At 42.9% G+C, this 24,383-nt stretch overlaps 6 protein-coding genes across 6 annotated transcripts; 3 read left to right on the forward strand and 3 right to left on the reverse strand.

Annotated features, from left to right (window-relative positions):
* The first annotated feature begins 486 nt into the window (after positions 1-486).
* On the forward strand, positions 487-2,421 carry EDD37DRAFT_641697 (uncharacterized protein). The gene has a single exon (XM_062817326.1). The coding sequence runs from the start codon at positions 967-969 to the stop codon at positions 2,095-2,097; it is 1,131 nt and encodes a 376-aa protein (XP_062665921.1). The 5' UTR covers positions 487-966; the 3' UTR covers positions 2,098-2,421.
* Positions 2,422-3,011: 590 nt separating this feature from the next.
* On the reverse strand, positions 3,012-4,234 carry EDD37DRAFT_674845 (uncharacterized protein; the record flags this gene model as incomplete). The annotated part of the gene is made up of 1 exon (XM_062819522.1): positions 3,012-4,234. Exon 1 carries the CDS (start codon positions 4,128-4,130, stop codon positions 3,012-3,014), a length of 1,119 nt encoding a protein of 372 aa, XP_062665922.1. The 5' UTR covers positions 4,131-4,234.
* Positions 4,235-5,247: 1,013 nt separating this feature from the next.
* Positions 5,248-6,997, forward strand: EDD37DRAFT_613294 (fungal-specific transcription factor domain-containing protein; the record flags this gene model as incomplete). Its single annotated transcript, XM_062815435.1, has 4 exons — positions 5,248-5,259; positions 5,310-5,674; positions 5,725-5,847; positions 5,896-6,997. The coding sequence occupies 4 exons, from the start codon at positions 5,248-5,250 to the stop codon at positions 6,995-6,997; spliced, it is 1,602 nt and encodes a 533-aa protein (XP_062665923.1).
* A 54-nt stretch (positions 6,998-7,051) lies between these two features.
* On the reverse strand, positions 7,052-8,060 carry EDD37DRAFT_654146 (uncharacterized protein; the record flags this gene model as incomplete). The annotated part of the gene is made up of 3 exons (XM_062818657.1): positions 7,052-7,201; positions 7,250-7,602; positions 7,658-8,060. The coding sequence occupies 3 exons, from the start codon at positions 8,058-8,060 to the stop codon at positions 7,052-7,054; spliced, it is 906 nt and encodes a 301-aa protein (XP_062665924.1).
* Positions 8,061-8,690: 630 nt separating this feature from the next.
* EDD37DRAFT_674861 (uncharacterized protein) lies at positions 8,691-9,416 on the forward strand (the record flags this gene model as incomplete). Its single annotated transcript, XM_062819523.1, has 1 exon — positions 8,691-9,416. Exon 1 carries the CDS (start codon positions 8,784-8,786, stop codon positions 9,414-9,416), a length of 633 nt encoding a protein of 210 aa, XP_062665925.1. The 5' UTR covers positions 8,691-8,783.
* A 12,941-nt stretch (positions 9,417-22,357) lies between these two features.
* On the reverse strand, positions 22,358-24,262 carry EDD37DRAFT_183438 (general amidase). Its single transcript, XM_062809989.1, has one exon. The coding sequence runs from the start codon at positions 24,123-24,125 to the stop codon at positions 22,473-22,475; it is 1,653 nt and encodes a 550-aa protein (XP_062665926.1). The 5' UTR covers positions 24,126-24,262; the 3' UTR covers positions 22,358-22,472.
* Positions 24,263-24,383: the final 121 nt, after the last annotated feature.

Genomic DNA, 24,383 nt, shown 5'->3' on the forward strand with positions numbered 1-24,383 from the left:
ATTGTCACCATCCGGACCTCTGGCAGTGGCAGGTCGACTCAGCTGGGGGTGGCGAACGGGCAGGGAACAGGGGCAGGACGCAATCGAAAGTTTAAAGAAGTCTTTTAGCGTGTCTTGCTGGCACCGCGTGCATGGATGATGTCGATGATGAGAGGGTCTTGGGATGGATTTTGTGCAATGGTTGGATGCCATTCATTCTCGAGCGGAACGAATACATAGCGCAGAACGCTGAGAAAGTTGTGAAACACCTGCGGGGGCGCCGTTTCCCAGATACTCACTCCCATTTTGGGCGAATGAAGCGATTTTTAGGCCTACTTTTGGCGTTCTTGGGTAACGTTTTGGGGGTCCGCTCACGGTGGTGGGAGGGGCTCCTGGCTGCAGGTACCTTAACTAAGTTAGTGCGGTGCAGGCTTTGCAATCTGGCATCGTTTTGCGCCTAAAGTTACCGACTACCGCTAACTTGGGCTTTTCTCTTTCTCTTTTGCACCCAGAGTCATCCTGCAACCAACAACTTTTCCAACCAAAACTCCAGAGAAATCATGCCATGCCATGCCAGCAGTGCGCCTTGTCGCTATGGTCCATTACACATCTGGACGAGACCACAGACCAGTCAGTAGGTGCAGTAAAGATACATAAACAGCCTGCCCACCCATGATTGTACTGCCTTCCTCCACGACCTCAATCATACAGTGTACACTTCCTAATTTCTATTCAAGGGCTTTCATCATCTTCACATCTGCCCTCCTTTCGCTCGTTGCTATTGTCCCTCCCTTATCCATCTAACCATCCGATCGCTTCTTACTGCCACTCCTATCAGGTATAGGAGCAGACCTTGCTCGCAGCTGCTGTGCCGCTGTTGACTTCGATCTTCGCTTCCATTGAACTTTCCAGTCCTTCCCAACCTTACCCAGCAACGTTCAGCGCAGGCGCTGTTTGATCACTACTACTCGGACCTACCTAATCATAATGTCCAATAACCCACTGTCATTTGGCATCGGTCAGAGCAACGGCCAGTGGCCAACTGTCGAGTCTCCAGACCCTAACCAGCACCATCACGGCCCTCAATTCCATGCCAATCTGGTCGACGACAGCGACATTGACTTCACCTTCAGTCAACTACAACGCAATCCCAACTTCATCCACTACTCTGGTATCACCCAGACATATCTCAGTGCGGACGATGAAGACTGGGCAGCTGTCCTCCGCCTTCGTAGTTCAGCATTACTGCGCCAATTTCACCCTACCCTCCTCAATAATCCGCCTCCGGACATTTTCGATATGATTGGGCACATGAGGCAGAGCAAGAGCTGGAATAAAGACAAATCCAAGGGCCTTACACGATTCACCAGTGCTCGGAGGCTGGACCCTATTCCACAGGCGGTCCAACAGGACAACACCCCCGGCGCACGCCTGTATTCTGCCGATGCCGCTCGCCCACGTTCTAGACAGTCTCGTCCCAACTCCAGGTCCGCTCGATTCGCCTGGAATCGTTCCGGCGCCCACCTCAACCAGCACTCCAGTCCTGCGGCGGAGTCGATCTACAACGGAGGTGAAGACAAGCCAGCATCAGCGGATGGTCGTCGTACGGCACCTGACGGATTGGGGTTCTTGTGTCCTATGTGCACCAGAACTTTCAAACGACAAGGCCACTTCAAAAACCATCTCCGCGGAATCCATGCCGTGAAAGTACGTGACCCGCGAAGACACTTAGGCCCTGTGCCCGAAAACGACAAGCAAGAGAGCGAGGCTCCCGACGCGGAGGCCATGTCTTCCGGCTTCACCACCCCTGCCTCTGCCCATTCGGCTGTTCCAGCATTCCCTATGCTCAACTCTGGCCTCCCACATGGTACCACTTCCCGGGTTAATCGACCTGATACTCCAACACCTTACTCCATCAGCCAAGACGTGGCTCAGACGGCTGGACCTTCGCCTAATTTCAACATGGTGGACTTCCCAAATGGATGGCCGACAGCGCCCAACGGGGGCCTATTCGGCGAATACTATGACTTTCCCTATGCTCAGCCAAATCAGTTCAACTATACCCCATATCTCGCTCCAAATCAGCCATCATATTCTCCACATCCTCATGGTGGCTGAACTGAAACGCCACAGGGAAGATAACGGTCCTTCCATCATGCACTTGGAGGGCTCCTATCATGAATTTTATTATTGTTGTTGCTGCACAGAATGGTACCCGTCACTCGTTTTACTATTGAACTTGTATCTTAGAAACTGTTACTGCCGCTGTTATATCCCATCGGGACAGAAGGGGGACCAGACTCCCGGGGTGAGGTTGGATGTGATTGCTCACCTAGGGGTTGGTGGTGGGATATGTGAGGGATATACCATGTACTACTAGTTTTCTCTCTTTTCTAATGATAGCCATGTATGACCAGCCATCCAGTATACTATCGAGTTGTGCTTATCCCTACGCTTAGCAGAAGGGCATCCTGCGAACCGAGGCCGCGAGCAGCATTCTCTCCGTGTTCAACGTGGCTTTGCGCTGCCTACTCCGAGTCAAAACGCCAACGCCGACGGGGACTTTCTCTGAGCCTCGGGACAAACATGGGCTTCGTGGTTCGAGATGTGGGGGAGGGTTTGTTCTTTCTTGCCGAACAAATAAGTAATCAATCAACCTTGATGAACTCTCAGTAAGTATATTTCCGGACCTGATATTCTTGCCAATGATACATCTGCTTCTGAACCTCGAGTAAACGCAGCTGTTGTGGTCTACTGTGCTGCCTTCCTGCTTTTGGTGCAGTTTACTCGAGGTTCAGAAGCAGATGTATTATAAGCAAGAATATCAGGTCCGGAAATATACCAAACCAGGAGATGTTAAGCCGTGTTCCCAGAACCTGAAGTCGATGCTGCGATTTGACATGACTTGACACGATAAGACTTGACATTACTTGACAAGAATTGACAAGAATTGTCAAGATTGACGATTACTGGACAATACTCGACACGACTTGACACGACTTCCAGGTTGACATTCAATTTCTTGACCTGATCTACCTAAGCCATATAAAGTCCTTTGAATATTTCATCGTAAAGTCTACCCCGGGACTTCTCGTTTCGTCGTCCCAGATCTGTGGGTGCGGGTCCCTGTAAAAATGGAGGTGTATGAGGCCCATTCTCTCGTAGGCCATGTCACCGTTGGCGTCGTTTGCCTTTACAATAACCATAGCGGTCATGCTATGCTCCGAGAAGATGTCCTTTAAATGGAGCGGGATTGACCACCGACTCAGCAAAATCAACGTCAACAGTACCATGCCGTTTTGGCTTCTCACTGGAAAACCGTGGTTGTATGCGATGAGGTATGCAAATGCAAGCTCTCGCTGATCGATGTGGAAATCAGTGAAATGTACCTTATCAACGACCGACCTGGGTTGTTCAACCATGTCAAGAGGTATATCGAGATCGATCATCCAGCCCCGAATCCCTAGTTTTGGCATTACGGGACCTTCAAGGTACAGATTCATGATGGTGTCCCGGCTTTCTTCCCATAGAAGTAAAGATCCACATGAAAGCTGGACAAATATGTCCACGCAGGAAGCAAAACTTGGGAGACCCGTCAAATCGCTGTCTGACGACAAGAGCGTTAGGATTCGCGAGTGGGACAGAAGGATCGTGAGAGGATAAGAGGAAAATCTGAGCTGTAGTGACTTTGGAATCTTCCAGCCTAGCCAAGTCCAACTGGGGAACTGAGGCCGTCGTACTGCGGATGCGATCTGGGTCTCGTTGGGCGTGTGATTGAGTCCTATAACGTCATTGTTGAACTCATCATCGATATTCCAGTCAAGTCCATACACCAAAACGTCCGTGTGTCCTAGCCCAGAGGAAAAGAGAGGAATGCCAACGTAGTTGTCAACTGGTTTGACTTTAGTTTGCGCCGGTGTCCGGAAGGCTTGCAGGATCCCCTTGAATGCGTTTAAGGCGTCCTCCTGATAGGTCAAGCTCCGTCGTGCGAAACTATTTACGTTCTGTTGAAATGCCCGTTTTCCGATGCCGGGTCCACATGATGCGAAAGTACTTGGAACATTGAGATTCGTTCTGAAATCTGCCTGTTTAGAGTATGCAAAGAATCCAAGGAGATGGAGATACTCTCCTGGCAATGCATCCCACGGCATTGGAAATATGCCTGACTATCTGTGAAGATCAGACAGCGACGTGACGGAAGAGCTTCCTGATATGTCCACCCTCGTGTATTCCATTCGACGTGCTGATCTCATGTACCGTATTTGAAAGCAAAGGGATCAATATCGCTCCCTGCACTGTGACTGAAGGATAAGGTCTTCGAGAAACACCCCTCACACCTGGAAGCCCGTACGAAGGATCATGTCCGGCAGCGGCAACAATTGTCAGCTCGAAGCACTCATAGATGGTGTTCATATTCCTGATTTGGACAGCTTTTGCAGCGGTATCAGTTTGGGGAATGCAATATCTGTCAACCCACAGATACCGAAATCCAAGTTGGGTTGCAATAGAGATGGCATCCTCAATAACGCGAGGCAGAATACTCGGAAGGCCACCGTTCGAGCCTAGAGAATAGTCTTCTCGTTTACCCCAGACATAGCTGAGTGTAACATAGACCTGGCCGGTATTGTCGTAGTTCCAGGGGACAACCGTATGCGCATGACAATCGATGACTTGAAAAGAAGGAAGTCGTGCAGGCTGTGCTGCTCGACAGTGCTTGGAGTGGCAGCTTGTGCAGTATGCGGCTCGACTCTACGGAATGGTCAGATAATGTACGAATAGATCTGATGGCTCTGTAAGGCATCCGATAAGGCCGACAGCTTGGTAATAAGTCATTCACTCATCAGTACGCGTTGTTGGCGAAAGTGAGTGATAGAATCTTATGGTGAGATGGCATACACTAAGGTGTACGTGCGGTAGCAAGGGTCCGACGCGATGCTTTCCCGGGTGTCACGTGACTGGCTCAGGAGGCTCGCCAACGCAACACTGATCCAGCTGAGCCATAGGACTAACGGACCAGTATGATCGGACCAATCCATATGATCCATACGAGTCCAGCTGGGCCATATATACGATAGTCATTTCTTAGCTTTATTCCGTAGTCAACTTCGTTCTTGATCATACCCATATGTTTTAGATATCGATCAGCTTCGCTCTTGTACATCGACGCGCTCTGCACACACGCGTGTGCTCAGTCCCATACACAGATCCTTCCCCTTTTCCAATTCACAAACCTCGGAAGCAACTCAATCCTAGATATGGTGGCCGCCGATGACCAGAAAGGTCAGTGGAAAAAACCCCTCGTCAAGTCCCTCCCTACCCGGACGCAGTAGGATATCCTCCTGACCTACTTCATCGAACACATCAACTGGATCTTCCAAACTGTCCACATTCCCACTTTTCGCAAGGAATATTCGAACTTCTGGGATGGCGAGATCGAAAAAGCCGACTTGGTCTGGATGTCTCTCCTGTTCACTATTCTATCGCTGAGTGCGTTGTACATCCCTGGAGATGTTGTGGAACTTGTTAGGCTGCAACGAGGGTCAATCCGTCGATATGCCGACACCTGGCATCATGCAACACGTCAAGCTCTCCAGGCGGGCAACTTCGAGGAAAAGCCGACGTTGATCCAACTGCAAACGTTCTCTGTGACCCAACTCTATTGGTACGCGACCAACAACATTGAAGTGCTGAATTCGTAAGTCAAGAGCCAGCCTGTGCTACTCCTGCAGCCTACTAACCGTCTAGGCGCATGGGCCAAGCTATTCGGAATGCCCAAGCATTAGGCTTACACAAGGATCGAGTACCAGCTAGAAATGTGGACGAAGAAATGAGGCATCGTCTCTGGTGGGATCTTGTCGACTCAGATACGTATGCTTAGCATTAACGATCCATTGATCGACAGCTTACCAAACGCAGCTTCCAGTCGATATGCCTTGACAGGCCACCCTTGATACAGGTGCACCTCTGGGAAGTGCCTTTCCCACTCAACTGCAATGATTCCGACTTGGGCAACGACTTTGCTAAACCACATCCACTGACTGAACCAACGGCAATGAGCATGAACATATATCGAGCAAGAGTATTTCAGCTGATCAACAAGGCCTTGGTCTCGAACCCTTCACAGTTCAGATCATACAAATTCATAGTAGATCTTGACCGCGAGCTGTTGAGGGTCATGGAGAAGCTTCCTTGGTATTCCAAGCTCGACACGGACCGGAAGGTCAAATTGTTTCCGGGAGCCTATGACTTCCTACCCTGGGAGAACCACATCCTTCGTACATGTGTCAGCACGCAGCGAATCCGGATGTACCGCCCCTTCCTCGCCGATCAAAGCAATAACGCATTCAACGAGTGCCTTGCTGCTGTGGAAGACGCTTTGCTCGTTTATAGGACTCTGCGGGATGACAAGTCTATGAGGTCGCAGCAGAAGTTCTATCCACAAGCGTACCAGATCTTCTCCGTTGCCGTCACTTTGGCCGCCCTGCTGCTTGTGGAACGCATAATACCACAAGCAGCACAGTTCAGAGTTGATGTACAGACTATGGCGACGGATCTAAAAGTCCTCGAAGATCAAGCGAGCCCAGTCCCAGTGGCGGCGAATGGTCATAGGGTGCTGTTAAAGATGATGGAATTGTTTGAGCAAGGAGACACTTGTTCTCCAGAAGATACCGAACGACTTGTTCCCGACATATCCATCATACTAGGCGGCGAGAGCTCAACAAGAGCTTATCTTGGTCGACGTGTATGCCATGGTTTGCAGCACCAACGCATGCTTGGCCAGACTACCACCGTGGCCGAGCAAATTCCATCGGCACAAGGTCAAGAGCACCATAATGCGGCCGATCCAGTTATGAACACTCTAGTGGACGATCAAGACCTGTCATTTGACCCCATGCTTGAACCCGGAGAGGGCATGTTTGACTTCGATCAATCTCAACTGGAAGACCCATACGAATTGTTCAGCTGGGACATGACAGGGTTGTTGTCCGATGCAACGACAGGCATGAGACCTTCGTGACCCAGCGTTTTGCAAGACCAACCTGGATCCTGGTCCAGGATACTTAGCCAGTTCCTAGATCCTAAGACGTGGAAGCGGATACCCTCCAAGCCCATCGAAGAACTTCTTGGCCTCATCCATCACCTTCTTGACGTCCTCGCCCATGTATGACGCCACTGCAGCTGTTCTCGGCTCCTCGATTTCCTTGGTGTTGCCGCCATAAATCTGGAAATGTCAGTATTATACGTTCCATGTCCTGGTTTCATGGCGTACCAGAAAACATCTGCCTTGACTTTGCACATCGACCGATGTCCTGATGATCGCGGAAGCAACATCTTCAGGCCTGTTCACAGGTAATCCTCGCTCCTTGTACAGGGTGGAGTACCCCTCTGTGATAAAAGTCGGCGTTATAAAAGGGGCCACACTATTAACTCGGACACCGTACTCCTTCGCTACGGTTTGCGAGGACCGGAGCAAGCCGACGACACCATGCTTTGATGCAACGTATGAGACAACGGCGGTACCGCTGAAGAAGCCTGAGGTCGAGGATGTAAGGACTATCGAGCCTCTGAAACCGTCCTGATCGACAGGATTGGACTTCATGTGAAACATTGCCAAACGGAGGGCTGAGAGTTTGTTAGTGCATGGACCATTCAAAAGTCAGCAAAGGAGCTGCAATACTGTTCATGGTGCCTTTCAGATTGACATCGATGACTCGATATATACCCTTGTCCTCCACCAGGCCCCCGCCTCCGTCTGTCTCGAAGTCGAAGAAGCTACGCGTCTCCATTATACCGGCGTTGGCCACGACGAGATCGATCTGCCCGAAGTGCGATTTGGTCTTCTGGAATAAAGCTGACATTTCTGTCCAGACAGTTATATTGACAGGGATGAATAAGGCCTTGCTTGGATTGCTGAGGCTGTCCACGAGGGAGTGTGCAGAGGCTTCTGATGATGAGAGATCTGCAATGACCACACTGGCACCGAGAGCGTGGTAGATCCGAACGATTTCTGCGCCTATGCCATTGGCTCCACCTGTGACAGTCACGGTCTTACCGTCAAGCCTTGCGTCTGCTGCTGCCATGACCGGCTGTGTGTCGAGTGATGTCCTTGTAACCCTGCTGATCCCAATGAGGGCTAATGCTGGAGGGATTCGTAGAAGTCGACCGAGTTTGCTGGAAGAATACCCTAAGGACTACTGTAGCACTGTAGGCTGATATATCGCGTAGGATATGTTCAAATGGGAGCATATATGCGGGGTCTTGGGCAAGCCTCTCGTTATGGTCATCCAATCGGGCATGTTCATGGATGGTAAGCATCCTACTGGGTACCCGGAATGGGAATTCTGGTTAGGTCATTCGTTCAGGACAAAGCAAAGCAAGGCAAGCATTCGGCCTCCCGATCGCCTTGCCCAGTCATCCCGGATGTCTGAAGCGTATGTCTGACATGGCCTGGTGACTTGAGATGCATCTCCGAACGAGTATCCTCGGTCTGCAAGGCTGGAGCAAACATATGTCGAATCCCCAAACTCCGCATTTGGTTCGGCTTTCTGGGACGCCATGCATTCCAGATCTGAAACCCTGAACACGACCGGTCGACCTTGACGTTCAATCCTCGCCATGTTGTGTTCAACGCGTTGCGAGCTTGTTGATGAAGACTCGTGTCCCCAGGTAAAAGTCCATCGCGAGTGCTGAAAGCCCACGACGCAAGTGACCAGTTTTGACAGACCTATCTAAGTTGAGCCTGACGGCAAGCATATCACCTCCAAGACGCCCTGAAACTCCTACACGCTTGGAGACCCGTGGCAATGTCTAAACACGAACACGGATTGACACTGTCAAACGGCACCACCATCACGCATGGGGATGGCGCAAACATTAAACGCCCATTCACAGATGTGCCAGTGGTCATGCACGAATTCGATCCCGGCACACGCTCATTTGCAGGACAATTTGGTTTCATCGAGTTCACGACTGAGTATCGCCTACCCCGACACGTCCACATTGCGCCTCCTGAGGCGTCGGCCCCAGAGCAGAAGTTCACCTGCGAGCGGATAGTGGTGCTAAACGGTGTGGCGCTGGTCGAGCTCAACGGTGAAATCTACGTTATCCCGCCGAAGAGTCTGGTCACTATTGCACCAGGGGTGCCGCATACCTGGACGGCGTGTCCGGCGGGAGTGAGTGTTATCGAGGAAAGGGAGGAAGGACCCCAGGTGGTCCTTTCTGAGGGCAAGTTTTTGATGTTGTACGAGTATGAAGAACCGACGTCGTTCTTCCCTACGAAGCAGGTGCATACTATGAAGAGCGTGCACGAGTATGAGCGGTGTGATGACCTCGAATCGATTCGGATTCCCAAGTTGAGTGTCAGTCAGGTATATGAGCGGTGTTTCTTTGCTTGGGGGAGAAGTGTAGGTGAGAAAGACGAACATGGGTCGAAGTGAGCTATCAAACAGTGTGCATGATATAATACATTGAATTCTCTGCCTTTTTACAACTACCTATGTACTTACCACGTATTTATAGGTGAGAGAGGCATCATTTACCCACTTCCTACAATCGTGATTTACCTACTGATCGAGACCTCGTCGTCGCCCTTAAACGCTGGTGTAACAAGGCACTGTCAGACTATTGAATGGTGCGGCAAGCCATCGCGTAATCTTGCCGTTTGATATACCCCCCTAGGGAAGACCTCGTCGTCGCCTCCGTGGCTTAGTGTTATACTACGTAACGTCGAGATTCTTTTCTATCTTTCTAGGACTCTATATAAACGTGCTTTTTACTCTTTTCTTTTTCTCTCCTTATCCTATCGCGGACGAAGAAGATTATCTTTCGTTATAGCTACCGCCGTCGCTACTACTAGGCGTTAGTATTGACGTTAAGGAGTCTATCCTTAATATTCTATAGATTAAGCTATTATATAAATAATTCGAATCGCTATCGAGAAAGCGCCTTAGTAAAGCTATCGGTAATTATTTAATTAGTGGGAATCTACTTGATCGTGATCTTATCGTATTGTACTTCCTATTTAAGCTAATATCTATAGATATCGATATATCGTAGGCGAGTATTAAGCTTATAGCCGTACTTTATTAGGAAACGAATAGCTTATAGATTATTAAAGTAAATAGCGGACTCTTACTCGAGATTAAGATTAACGTCGTTAAATAGTCGCTCTCACTAAATTATTTTACTTATCGTATTTAATAGAGTAAGTAATTCGGCCTCGGTAGAAGAGGTTATTACGGTCTTCTACTTAAAGGCTCGCTAGTTAATTACTCCGCTAAATAAGGTAATAATATAATCGTCTAAGCTTCGTCGAGAGTCTTTATTATCGGCGAAAAATACGTTAGATATATATTCGAAGATATTACTAAAGGGTATAAGTAAATACTTAATAGCTAAAGTACGTATATCTCTAAGATATTTAATCACTCTATCGGCGGCGTCGAGATACTTTTAAGACGGGTTTATAAGGAACTAAGTAAGCTTTAAGGATACTAGAGAGACGTCTAGTCTAGTTATCACTACGGCGAAGTTAATTAAGTCTATTCGCTATTAATAGGCATAAATTTACTATAGCGTAGTCTTATTCTCGTTAATTCGAAGTATTAGGGATAGCCTTAGTTAAATAGGTAGAGTATAGCGATAGGTTTAACTAATAGGTATTTCTTTAATCTATATCGGTATAAGACTTAAAGTATAAGAGAATATTAGTCTCTTAGGGGTAGAGCAAGCTACTTAAAGGGGAGGCGTATACTATTAGTATATAAGCGATATCGCTACTTGGAAGTCACGTAATCCTTCGATCCTCGGCGTAGCTATTAGGTTACGTGACGCTTATGCTCCGCCGTATATTAGGTTGCGTAGTGCCTATACTATACCGTACTGTCTCGGGATTCGTAATATTATCCCCTTCCCTAGGGCTTTATCGTCCTCGAAAAGCGCGGTCCTACGTAAAATATTTAGCCGCTTTAGCTAATTTATCGTATCGTATACGGGTAGCCTACGTTACGATTATTCTACTAATTATATTCTATTACTATATGATTATTTATATCTAACTTAAATTCTATAAGCGTACCGTAGTATTCTTATACGCGTCGCGTAAGTATAGCTAATATATAGATTTATTTATACTATATTATTATAAAATTTAGAATTAGTGAGTATTGCGACCGGGGGGCGTTAGCCTTATAATAATTAATATATAAGTAAATATAGTAAAGCTTTACGTAAGTGTCTCGTATACTTCTATTCGCTAAGTCGTAGAAAAGTTAACTACGATATTATTATTCTAGATATTTATTTTGATTTCTCTTTTTCTTTTTCTTCCTTAGTATACTTATATAGTTAAGATAAGTAGCAATCCTTTCTTACGCTCTACGCTTACGTATTATGAATACTAATCGTATATATTATAGCTAGTACTTATATTCCTCCTTCTTATTAGTTAAAGATTAGAAATCTTAGCGTATTTAAGTCGTAAGCGACTAACTTACTATAGTAAATTCATAATATAAAGATTCCCTTTTCTAGCGCGTATATCTCGACCGTTATAAGTATATCGCGTACCTATCGTATACTTATCTCTTGCTAACTATACTATAGTGGCTAATATCGCTACTACTCCTAGAGCAGTAGCTAGCGCTAGCGATAGTAGCCGTCGTCCTAAGCGTAAGTTCTACTTCTCGTATACTCTCGTATACGATATACTAATATTAGAAGTAGGTCCTACTTCTAATTCTCCTCTCGACTCGCTAACTCTAAGTAAGCGTATCGTAGACGCTAAGCTACTATATTCTCGTTATCTTCGTCATTTAATAATAAAGAAAGGAAATAAGGGCGATACTACGGGCACTATACTCGATTGCGTAACTTCTATAGGTCGCGTACGCTACGCCTATTATACAAAAGGTAATTGTACTAGTACTATTAGTTATATTTTAGTAAGTTATTAAAATATTTAGGCGTATCGCCTACTTATATTATACTAAATTTATACTTCTCTCGTAATAGTCGCTTAGCGATTAATAATAATAAATAATTATATTATCGCTAGCGATAATTTTTTTACTATAGAAGATATAGAAGTCGTAGCCGACGCGCTTAATACTCGTATAAGTAGCGCCGAGACTTTAAGTTAAAGCTAAACTCCTAGTACTCTAGTCAAGAGTAATCTTCGTTATACCGCTAGCGGTACTTCGCCAACTAGTATAGATAGCGTAAGCGACGCGTTAATAGTTATTCTTAGTCGAATTCTAAAGACTATTCGCTTCTTAGGCGAGACTAATACTCGTACTATAAGTTAAGCCTATATATTATATACGTATATCTTACTAATTATATATATAGGCTAATCTAGAATCTTCGCGCTAGGCTAATAAGTAATCTTCTAACGATAGTGACGAGCTAGAGTAGCGCTTACTTCTAATAGACGTAGTTAAAGAGTAGGCTCTAGTAGCTTCTAGCTTATACTATCTTCGGCCTCTACACTAAGGCGTTACGCTTACACGGCGTCTACTTATTATATACCTAATCCTTACTTTCCTCTTACGTATACTCGACTCTCCCCTATACGGGGTTAATAGATATCTATAGCTTTTGCTTTTATTTATAGTACAATTAAGAGGTGATACTAGTGCTTACTCGCGAGTAGCGTATACTCTATATACGCCTCGCCTACGAAGCGAATAAAAAGTTCTTTCTTTACTCTTTATTCCTTATGAAATATATAATCTTCTCGCTTATATAAAGTATATCTACCTTATATATCTATATATTATCTATCTTAGAGAAGCCCTTTTACCTAACGTAGTACTATTTATACGATTTACCCTTTTATTTTCGAGTTCGAATATCTAGGACCTCCTTTACTTTCTACTCCGCCTCGTCTTCTATATCGATAGTCTTTAGCGATTCAATACCTTAGCGCTTATAATATACTTCTAGTAGAGAGATATAGAAAGTATAGTATAGTCTACTATACTTAGCTAGAAGTTCTAATTAATATATATTCTTTTCGTATTTCGTAACGATAAAGAAGAGTCTTAAGAATTAGTCCGTAAGCTTCTTACTTACGCGGAGCGTACGAATATTCTTAGCTATAAGCATAACTTTATCTCCAATATCGAAAGACTTATCCTTTCGCTTTTTGTCGTAGTGCTTTAACTCGTATAGCCTTCGTTTCTTAAGCGCTACGTTTACTATCTCGCTTATATCTTGTGTAGCGGCGAGAGATTCGGCTAAAGCCTTTACTCTTCGTTTAGCTATAATATTCTTAGGAGTCTTTTCGTCTAGGTCTCGTACGAGATTTATACGTAACGACGGCGTAAAGATTAAGACCTTATCGAAAGGGGACTCTTATATTATAGTATTAGGTACTACGTTTATAGCGTACTCGGCGCTTACGAGTAGCTTAGCCTAATTCGATTACCTATAATTAATATAATAACGAAAATAATACTCTAGTATTTAATTAGTCCTTTCGATTTATCTATTCGTCTAAGAGTAAAATACTATAGAGAAGAGCCTACGAGTCGCGAGGTAAAAGTATAGTAAGCCCTAATATATCGCCGTAAAGATTATACCTCTATTAGTTACGATTAATTTAGGGGCTCTAAACCTTATTATAATCTTTTTAAGGATAATCTATTCGAGCCCTTCGGCGGTAGTCGTTATACGACAAGGCGTAAGAGAGACTATTTTCGAGTATCGGTCGACGATAATAAGGATCGTATCGTATACGTATTCGTTATATATCGACGGCGGTAAGCCCACGATAAAATCTATAGCGATATTTTACTAAGGTTCTATAGATCGAGGTAACGATTCGAGCCGACTATAAGGTCGATACCGTAGGACCTTTATTCGCTAGTAGATATCGTATATATTAATATATACGTATATTTCGCTTCTTAACTACGACTACTAGTAGTATCGTAAGATAGCGGAATATATACGGACTCGTCTAAAGTAAGTACCTAATTAGGGGTTATTATAGTTAACTCGAAGAATTTCTTGCCTTATAGCCGAGTCCTAAGGTATATAGGCGACGCCTACTCTTCGTACGATATCTTTACGATCTATATTCTATATTCCTTAAAAGAGACCCTTAGAAATATAGTCGTTAGAGTCGCTAGTCTATTAGGCCTCTTAGTACTAAGGATCTAGCCTCTAAAGCTCTCTTAAACGAGTAGTAAGCTCGTTATAATAGGTGCGCTTCGTACTCGACGGCTATTTATCTTCGTTTAGGACTTCTCTTTCTAGGGTCTTAGGGAGTAGTAGCGTAATAGTGTTATATACGCTCTTAGTAGATTCCCTACTATCCTAAACTATTCCCCTAGTTAGTACTCTAACGATAACGTCGCCCTTTACGCGTATATAATTAGTATACGAGGAGTCTAAGTCTAGTAAGCGCTTTTTAAGTAACTCTACTAGTAGATTTTCTCTAGGCCCTTCCTTTAGGCCTATATAGTCTAGACGACGAGATAGTCTATTAGCTAGATTATCCTTATCTCGCCGCCACTAAATATAAAAATTATATACGACTAGTACTTCGGCCTAGCGTATTTAACGTCGATTTAAAACTTTAGTAGTCATGAATCTCTAGAGAGCCTCGTAGTCGATAAATACTATTATACTTATCGTAGGCGCCTCGAGATAATATCTCTATATCTTAAAGGCCTCGACAATAGCGAGTATCTTACCGTCTCCTATATAATAGTTCTTCTTAGCGGAATTTATTTTCCTAGAGAAGAACGCTATAGATTTCTATTACGTATATCCCGTAGGCGACTTATATACTTATATAAGTATACCCTCGATAGTACCGCCCGATACGTCTATCTCGACCCGAGATTACTTTTTCGGGTCGAAATAGACTAGTATCGACACTTATATAAAGTATTCTTTAAGTATACGAAATATAGAGTCTACGCTCGCTAGCTAATAGAATAGTCCTAACTTCTTCTTTATTACTATACTAATAAGGAGATCTATAATAAATATAACGATCACCGAGTATTTATAAATAAACCCTCGATAGAAGTTCGTAAACCCTAGAAAGACCTAAATATCTCTATACGATTTTAGGGTAGACTATTCCTTAATAGCTTCTACTTTACTAGGATCTATCGATACGCCTACGACTTCGATACGATAGTCTAGAAAGTCAATTTACTTCGTATAGAACTTATACTTCGATAGTTTAATATAGAGTCTATACTCTCTTAGCCTATTCAATACGAGTCGTACGTATCTCTCGTGCTCCTCTAGACTACTACTATAAATAAGTATATCGTCTATATATACTACGTAAATATCGTCGAGAAGCCCTCGTAGGGCCTTATTAATATAAGCTTAGAAGGACGCTAGTACGTTTATTAAGCTAAACGATATAACTAAGTACTCGAAGTAGCTATATCGCGTACGAAACGTAGTCTTCTAGCGGTCTCCTTCTATAATACGAATACGATAGTAAGCGTCCCGTAGATCTAGCTTAATATATACCTTAGCTCCGCTAAGACGATCTAGTACCTCTAGAATTAACGGTAGCGGATACCGATTCTTAATAGTTAGCTTATTTAGCGCACGATAGTCGATATAAAGTCGTAGCTTACCGTCTTTCTTTAGTATAAATAAGATAGGAGCACCCGTAGGCGACTCGCTAGATTATATCTATTCTTTTCGTATACTACTCTCGATATATTCCCGTAGGACCTCGAGTTCAACTTTACTAAGGGGGTAGAGAGGTCCATAAGATATAGTCTCGCCCTCCTTAATAGATATCGAGTATCTTATTTTCGTACTCTCGTTAAAGGCGCTAGCCGAGGGCTCTTCGAAGATATCGACGTAGCCTTAGTATACTTTAGATAGATTAACCCCGCCTTCTTCTATAATCGTAAGCGTTACGTCGTCTTCGAGCCTTCGTTCTAGGACTAAGAGTAATATAATAAGTATTCCTATAGTAAGACTATTAGGGTCACCTATAAGATCCTTAAGCGATACGCTTATAACCTTCGGGCGATAGGACTAAGTCCCTAACCTCTAGTCGACTTATAAATTTATTGTCTTAAGCTATAGGTATCCTAATATAGCGTCGTAGGTTTAGATATCTATAGCTATAAAGGTTATCGCGTACTCCTTACGTTCGCCTCGTATATTCGTAGTATACGTATCGAGACGATACTCGCTATATACCCGAATAGCTTAGCCTATAATAGTACGTACTTATCTCTTTATTTCTATAGACTCTAGACTAAACTTTACGATTAATAGCTAGGATATAAAGTTCGCTTACGCGTCGCTATCGAGTAGCGCGCTTAGCGTCCGAGGGCTCGTTAGCGTATTAACTTAAATTTCTAGTACTAGTGACTATAGTTTTTCTACTAACTTTAGCTCGTTATCGAGTAGGCTTAGCGCTATAGCGGTACTTAACGTACTAAGCATTAGTTTTTCGCCTAGCTATAATCTTTCGCTATCGAGCCGCCTACGCCTAGCCTTTTAGGCGAGCGATAGTCGGTCTCTTTATACCTAACTTTACCGTAGTTAAAATAGATATCGTTAAACTTTTAACCCGTAATAATCTTTTTCTTCTCCTTTTTCTTAATAGTAGTATTATTTCTACCCTATAAGTCGAATATAAGTCGCGAGCGCCTCGTATAGATCGTACGCGAGTTAGATTTAGTAGTAGTTAACTCCTAAGTTAGAGTAGCCTTAGTAGCCTCGCTTTTATTACGTTATTTAATAATATCTTCGTATCTTTATATCGAGTTAAGGACCTACTTACGCGAGAGGATCTTCTTATTCTCGTATATAACTTCGGCGCGTAATGTAGGCGATAAGCTATTGATTAATATCTAAGTCTTACTCTCGTCCTCTATTATTATAGGAATATCGATCTCGATTATTTCGATTCTAGTAAGGAGTTCCCTTATAGATTAGTTCGCTAATTACTTTATCTTTACGAGCTATATAAGTACTTAGCTCTTACGAATCGTAGGCGTCGTAACGACGCTCTTAAGATATTCGATAAATTCCTTCTAGGTATTAAAGGATAGGTTATCTCGATCCTATACTTCTTCCGCCCGACTTTCTAGGAAAGTAGCTACGATATTAATACGTAGCTTATACTAGTCCACTACGATATTTCTTATAGGCTTAAAGATCTTTTTCTAGCCTATATTGTACTTACGAAGCCCTTCGATAGATTTTTCGTCGAACTTAGGGGATTATATAAGCTTAATATACTTAGCTAGGTATTACTCGTTTAAGTCGATAGTACTATAGGCTCGCTTACGAGACGGTAGCGTAGTACTAGCGAGATCTATATACTATATTGAGTCTCGCCTTACGAGCTTATCGCGTAGGGCTTAATTATCCGTAGCTATATATTGTTTAGTAACTAATTTAACTAGCTCTTCGTTTTTACGGCGAAGGAATTCGTTAATATCTAGCTCTATATTAGAAGTAGGAGTCTCTCCTACGCCTCGCGTAGAACCCGTATTCTTCTCTTCGTAATAATCTCTTAGTGTTACTCTTTTAGTGGTGTTAAAACCCGAGTTAACGCTATCGGTCTAACTTTGTTTACGAGTACTAGAAGCCATCGTATCTTATACGTATCGCTTACTCCGACCGATTCGGTAGGAAATACTTTAAGAATATTAGGGATAGCCTTAGTTAAATAGGTAGAGTATAGCGATAGGTTTAACTAATAGATATTCCTTTAATCTATATCGGTATAAGACTTAAAGCATAAGAGAACATTAGTCTCTTAAGGGTAAAGTAAGCTACTTAATGGGGAGGCGTATACTACTAGTATATAAGCGATATCGCTACTTGGAAGTCACGTAATCCTCCGATCCTCGGCGTAGCTATTGGGTTGCGTAACGCTTATACTCCGCCGTATATTAGGTTGCGTAGTGCCTATACTGTATCGTACTATCTCGGGATTCGTAACACGAAGAGACTTAATAGTAATTAGTATAATTTATCGTTATTAAGTAGATATAATATAAAATCGGCTTATAAGCTTATCGACGTATAAGTCCTAGTATAACTATAGCTTATAATTAGCTCTATCCCTAATAATTCTAATACCTAGAAACTAATTAATATCTTTAATAACTCGAAAAGTAAAGTATCCTTAAAGTTATTAAATAAAGTTATCGAATTATACTTATTTACTACGTTAATAGAGAATTATAATATTATTAATATAGAAGAAGATAATTAACTAGTTATTTCGTAGTAAGTAATTTACTTTTAGTACTTCTTCGAGATTAAGCTCTTTAAGAGCTAAGATAAACGTATTATACTATAGTAATAGTAATTATCTTAAGCCGTATAACGCTTTAAGTAAGCGTAGACTCTTATTTTCGTTATCGTATTCTTCTAAATAGTCGATATATACTTTCTTATCGATCTTAGAGTTTAGAAAGGCGTTGATAGCGTTAGCTTAATAGATCTCGAGGTCAAAGTAAGCGATAATTCCTATTAACGCTCGAAAGGTCTTAAGTATAAGAGTAGCCGCGTAGGCGTTCTTCTCGTTTATTTAAAGGTCCTCTTGTATATAGATACGAGCCTTAAATTTATTGAGATACTCGTTAGTATTAAATTTATAGATAAAGACCTATAGTAGAGGTAGAATTTATTTATCTTTAGTACTCTAGCGATTAACCTCTTTAATCGTTTAATTAGCTAGAATAGCCTTCTATTTAGTAGAGATAGTCTTAATCTATTCCTTACGGTAAGAGTATTATAATACTTATCGCTAGTATTTAGGTAGTAAAGAAAGATAATCTCGATATATTCGTTATATACCTTACTTCTATTTAATAGTAGTAGCGAAAGTATAATAGTAACTACTAACGAAGTTACTTTCTTAGTGAAGAGTCGCTACGTAAGCTTATCGACGAGTTAATTACCGTTTACGACGAGTACTCTTAGGAATAATATTATTCTCTAAAAGTAATGCTATTATCTCTATAACTCTTAGTATAGTGTTAAGTTCCTCGAGAATCCGGCTCTTCGATTAGTTGGCTAAATTCTCCGGCGGCTCCTAATTAGCGAAATTAACCTTAGGTCCTAGGGTTATCTTAGGGCTTAGAAGACCTTATATATTTAGGGCTTAATTTACTATAATTATTAAGATATTCTTTTAAGCCGTATTTTAAGCGTTATAGAGTACTTTCTAATTAGTCGATTATTATTAATAGAGTACTATATATATAATAATAATTATATTCTTATTATCCTCTAGGTCCTATTACTTCTAGTAAGGCTCTAAACTAATAAAGTTATCGATTATCTCTACTATATCTAGTATCTCCCTTAATATTAATCGATCGTTATTAAGGTTATTAAGGTTATATAGTATTAACTCGTCGAAGATAACGTTTCTAGATATAATGATTTAGTAATTAATAGAGTCCTAAATATACTAGATATTACGTAATTAATATTCGATATAGTAGCCTATAAAGACTCGCTTATAAAGCTTATCTTTTCTTAATATCTTATTAATTAGGACGTAAGCTCGATAGCTAACTATATATAAGTAATTTAATCTTAGTCTTTTCTAATTAACTACTTCGAATAGTATCTTTTATTCTAGTACTTAAATTAGTATACGATTAAGTACGTACCTAGCTATTTTTAACTAGCTTAGGCTATAGTGTTATAGATAATTATATATATATATATATATTACTCTTACCCTTTAAATAATTATACTCCTCGAGCGTTTAGCGTTATCGTTTTATATAGGAGTATATAGAGCCGATCGTTTAACGATAATTTCTTTCTTAGTTATAAGTTTATTGAACGCCTTACCTAAAGAGGTCTCTTTATCGAGCCTTATAAAGAAAGGGACGATTCTATAGTGATTTTTAAGTAAGGCTAGATAGGCTCGAACGACTAGAATATAGTCCCTCTTACTCGAATAAGTATAAACGTAATTAAATCGAGTCTTATAATTATTAAAGTAACTTATATACTTATCGTTACTATAGGCTTCGTTAAGAATAGCTAAATTATATAAGACTCGTTAAAATAGTTAAGTTATAGTGTTTTTATATTTAGGTCTTCGCGAGATAATTTCCTTAGCCTTAGAAATACTATAAGTCTAGTACTCGATAGTTATTAAAGTATTTTTAGCCGTGATTTAGATCCCTTCGGTATTTCGTAGTAACTAGTTAATAGTCTCGACGCTAAGGTATTCTATAATTTAATATTATTCTATCGCTATATAAGTCCTATTATTATACGGCGCTATACTTAAGATAAATACTAAGTGAATTAATTAAGTCGTCGTATTTCCTAATACGAAGTATTCTTTCTATTATTTAACGTAATAGAGGTACTCTCTACCGCGTTATAGACTTTCTATTAAGTTATTCTAGTGTCCGCCTTTTACTATAAGGCGTAATAGAGAGATAATATTAGTTATATATCCTAGTATATAGGTAACTTTCGTAATTATTATCGTTCTAGGCCCGTTATTAATAGAGATATTAATCACGATAGTATTATAGCTATCGATAGAATAGATATCGATACCGTATTATATTCTATCGTTAATTTAAGTAGGGCGTATTACCTAATACGATACCTTCTTTTCGTTATATAGATAAATATCGGAGCCTAAATCGATAATCTACTTATCGATAAGAGGGTACCTCGCTATTACCGAGTACGCCGCCGTAAATATCCCTAATAACTACTTTCCGCTTATCGGAGTATTACTAGCGTCGCTAATAGAAGTATCCTTTCGAATTATCTCTCTACTAGTCTTTTATTTAGCTCTAGAGATTTAAGAGGCGAAGAGAGTATCGATCTTAAGCTTATCCTCGAAATCTCGTTGAGTAGTAGCGTTTAGCTTTTAGTATAATAGTCGTTTTGCCTTATTTACGTAGTTATAGTCGATATACTAGTATCGTTATTCGTAAAAGTATTCGGGAAGACTTAATTATCTACCCTAAAAGGTTACGAATAAGATATAAGAGGCTCGAGTTACTTTAGCTATTTTATCGTATAATCGTAACTATCTAAAGAGCTATATAATCTTAGGTAAATTATAAGGGTAGTTATTCTCGTCTATAAGTAAGGCTAACCTTTAGGTCTCGGTCTAGGCCTCCTTAATACTTATAACGATATTAAGAAAGTCGAGAACTAGTCGTTTACGACTTACCTTAGGGATTCCTACTTCTAGGGCGTCGGCGTAAGTAATTTTCTACTTTACTAGCTAGGCGTTAATATCTTTCGCCTTTAGTATCTATTATAGAGCTTTATAGCGCTTAATTACTTTCGCTTCCCTATAGGAGAATATAGATAATAGTTATAGACAAAGTATCGTTAGCTTTTACTATAACTATAAGTAGTTCTTCCTAATATATACTAAATTATATCTAGCGATCGTATCGTTAATTAACTTATTAAGGGCCCCTAATACTATATACTTACGCTCGTAGGTCTTTAAGAAATATTAATAATCTTAACGTAATATCTTATATATCTTCTTCTCGTTAGCACTAAGTTCGCCGTAGGTTACTACCCTAATCCTAACTATCGCTACTATCGGTAGTAGAGGAGATAGTAGTAGCTATATTAGATTCGGCGTAATTACCGAATCGGTATACTACTAAATATCGTACGAGACTATCTCGTTACGTATCTTATAGAACTATTCGTCCTAGTTCTAAATCTTATCGAGAATAATAAAGACCTTAGCCACTATAGAAGAGTTATTTAAATAAGATATAGTTACTATAAGTTAATTAATAGTGTTATTATATAGACTTATTCTTAATAAGTAGATTTAGGAGATACTAGCCTAATAGCCTTATCGAACAACGCGTTTTAATTAGTTTAAATTTAGGGTATACTCGGCTAGAAGTAGTTATTAGTAAATCTTAGTAAGGGATACGATTCTAGGCTCATAACTATTAAATAGTGTATATAATATAATATATTGAATTCTCTACCTTTTTATAACTACCTATATACTTACCACGTATTTATAGGTGAGAGAGACATTATTTACTCACTTCCTATAATCGTGATTTACCTACTGATCGAGATCTCGTCGTCGCCCTCAAACGCTGGTGTAACAAGGCACTGTCAGACCATTGAATGGTGCGGCAAGCCATCGCGTAATCTTGCCGTTTGACATGAGCGGATTATGCAAGTTTCCATACTGGTCAAGGATATCCGCGTTGAACGTTTCTGGCTCGCGACAATAAACCCTGATGGTGCACTGCCTGTTGACCATTGATGGCCACGTTGAGACACTGTCGCCGTTGACCAATGTTGCTCCCACCCCCCATATTGAAGAAGCTCCTGTACAGACGCAATGACATCTTTGCACTGTCCAGCATGTGCTTGGTGCTTCTGGCTTGGTCCGGAGAAAAGTGGCCTGGCATGGACGGGCACGTGTAGGCAATAGATATTTCTACAAAAGCACCCAATGGGGTGTTTATACAGTGTCAAATATCTGCAGTCTAGATCTGCTCGATAGCCTTGCCCAAGACTTTGGCGATGCCCAGGATCTCCTCTTCCCGGCCCCGCCGTCCAAGCACCTGCAGGCCGACAGGAGCATTCTCATAGCCCACGGCGCCATGCTCCTCCCACCTGGAAGCGTTGAGCTCATCTCTGCTACCCGATATGGCCTCGCCGGCCACCTTGCCTGTGTCAATCCCAACATCGACACGCAGGCCCGTGGGGAAGACGACACTGGGATAATCAAGCAAATTCCAGATCGAGGTATAGTCGAGATTATCGTTCTCAGTCAAGACGGCGGCCACAAAAGGTGCCACGGGACTGATGATGGCATCGACGGGAAGACCATTGGCGGTCTTGGAGGCGGAAGCGTTCCAAGCGTCCAGGTACGTCTTGCGAAAGGCGTCTCTGCGTTTGTTCAACTGCCACGCCTCCCACACGGTCAGATGCTTAGACGCGCCCTCTCCTAGACCGGGGAGGATGGGCTCTCCAGACGCCGCGCATTCGTCGGCAATGTCTTTGCCTCCGTCAGCTTTGTACACCACGTCGAGGATGGCGGTGCCCTCAACGTGATTGACAGGCGACCAGTCAATGATTTCATGTCCAGCGGCGGTCAAGGCCGCCACGACAGCCTTCTGGGCACGGGTGATGGGGGGATGGACTCGAGTCACTCCATCATCCCACATCATGGCAAAGGTAAGTTTGCCCTTTTTCTGGGGCGCCTCAAAGGCTGCTTCGTTCCACGGCTTCTCGAGCACGATGGGGTCGTGCAACCATGGCTCCTGCGACGCGATGGCCTTCATGAATTCGACCAGTCCCGTGTACGACGAACTCATGGGTCCAATGACAGAGGGGACCGTCTCCTGACCCAGCATGGAGTTGGCGCACCACTGATAGGGAACACGATGGTAGGAAGGTCGCAGAGACCAGATGCCACAGAAAGCCGCAGGGATGCGTACAGAGCCTCCAATGTCGGTCCCCACGCCAAGCGGGGAGCCATGCATGGCTAGCAGGGCGCCCTCGCCGCCCGTGGAGCCGCCGGGGCTCAGTTCTCGGTTGCTCGGATTGGTGGTCAGGCCGTAGACAAAGTTGTCAACCTCGCCGCGCATGATGTTCTGGGGCAAGTTGGTACGCACGTAGTAGACGGCGCCAGCCTTGACCAGGAGGTCAACCAGGGTGCAGTGACGATCAGAGACGGTGCCGATGCGCGAGACATAGCCAATGTTCAACTCATAGCCCTTGATGTGGAATTGATCCTTGAGCGAGATGGGTAGCCCATGAAGAGGCCCCACGGGCTTGCCCGTCTCCGCCAGGATCTTATCCAGGGCTTGAGCGTTCTCAAATGCTTCGGGGATCATGGTCTCTGTGAGCACGCCGACAAGCTGCTGGGTGAAGATGGCTTGCTTAGTGTAGGCCTCGAGCACCTCAACGGCGGACAATTCGGCTGAATGCAGTCTCTTCAGCAAGGCTGTAACGTCGAGGATGGAGATGATGTCGATCTCCTTCTTGGACAACAACGGCGACACGAGGTCAATGACGGATTTCTGGTCAGCCGGCGGCAAGTCTTTCGCATCCACCCAGTACCGCTTGGGGATCAGGGCGTCGCGCGCCTTCGCACGCTTCGCGCCCTTGACAGCAAAAGCGGCGGTCGACATTCTTGTTATTGAATGGTGAAGGAGAGAAAAAGACGACAACTCTGGATGGTTGGGGGCCTCCTGAGACTCCGTGTCTTGTACTCTTTTTTAGATAGGGCGATAACGTGTCGCCATTTCGCTGGGCACTGCAATCATTCATCCTTTCGGGACGCATACCAAGTACGCCTTCCAGGGCTATGTTTATGAGGCCGGCCTCTAGCGTAATGCGTCCTGAATTATGAGTTGTTAATTGCAAGATAAGCACCGGCCTTGACCGCC

This window comes from Exophiala viscosa, assembly GCF_022695815.1.
Source record: "Exophiala viscosa unplaced genomic scaffold EDD37scaffold_14, whole genome shotgun sequence".
In the NCBI taxonomy this organism is placed as follows: domain Eukaryota; kingdom Fungi; phylum Ascomycota; class Eurotiomycetes; order Chaetothyriales; family Herpotrichiellaceae; genus Exophiala; species Exophiala viscosa.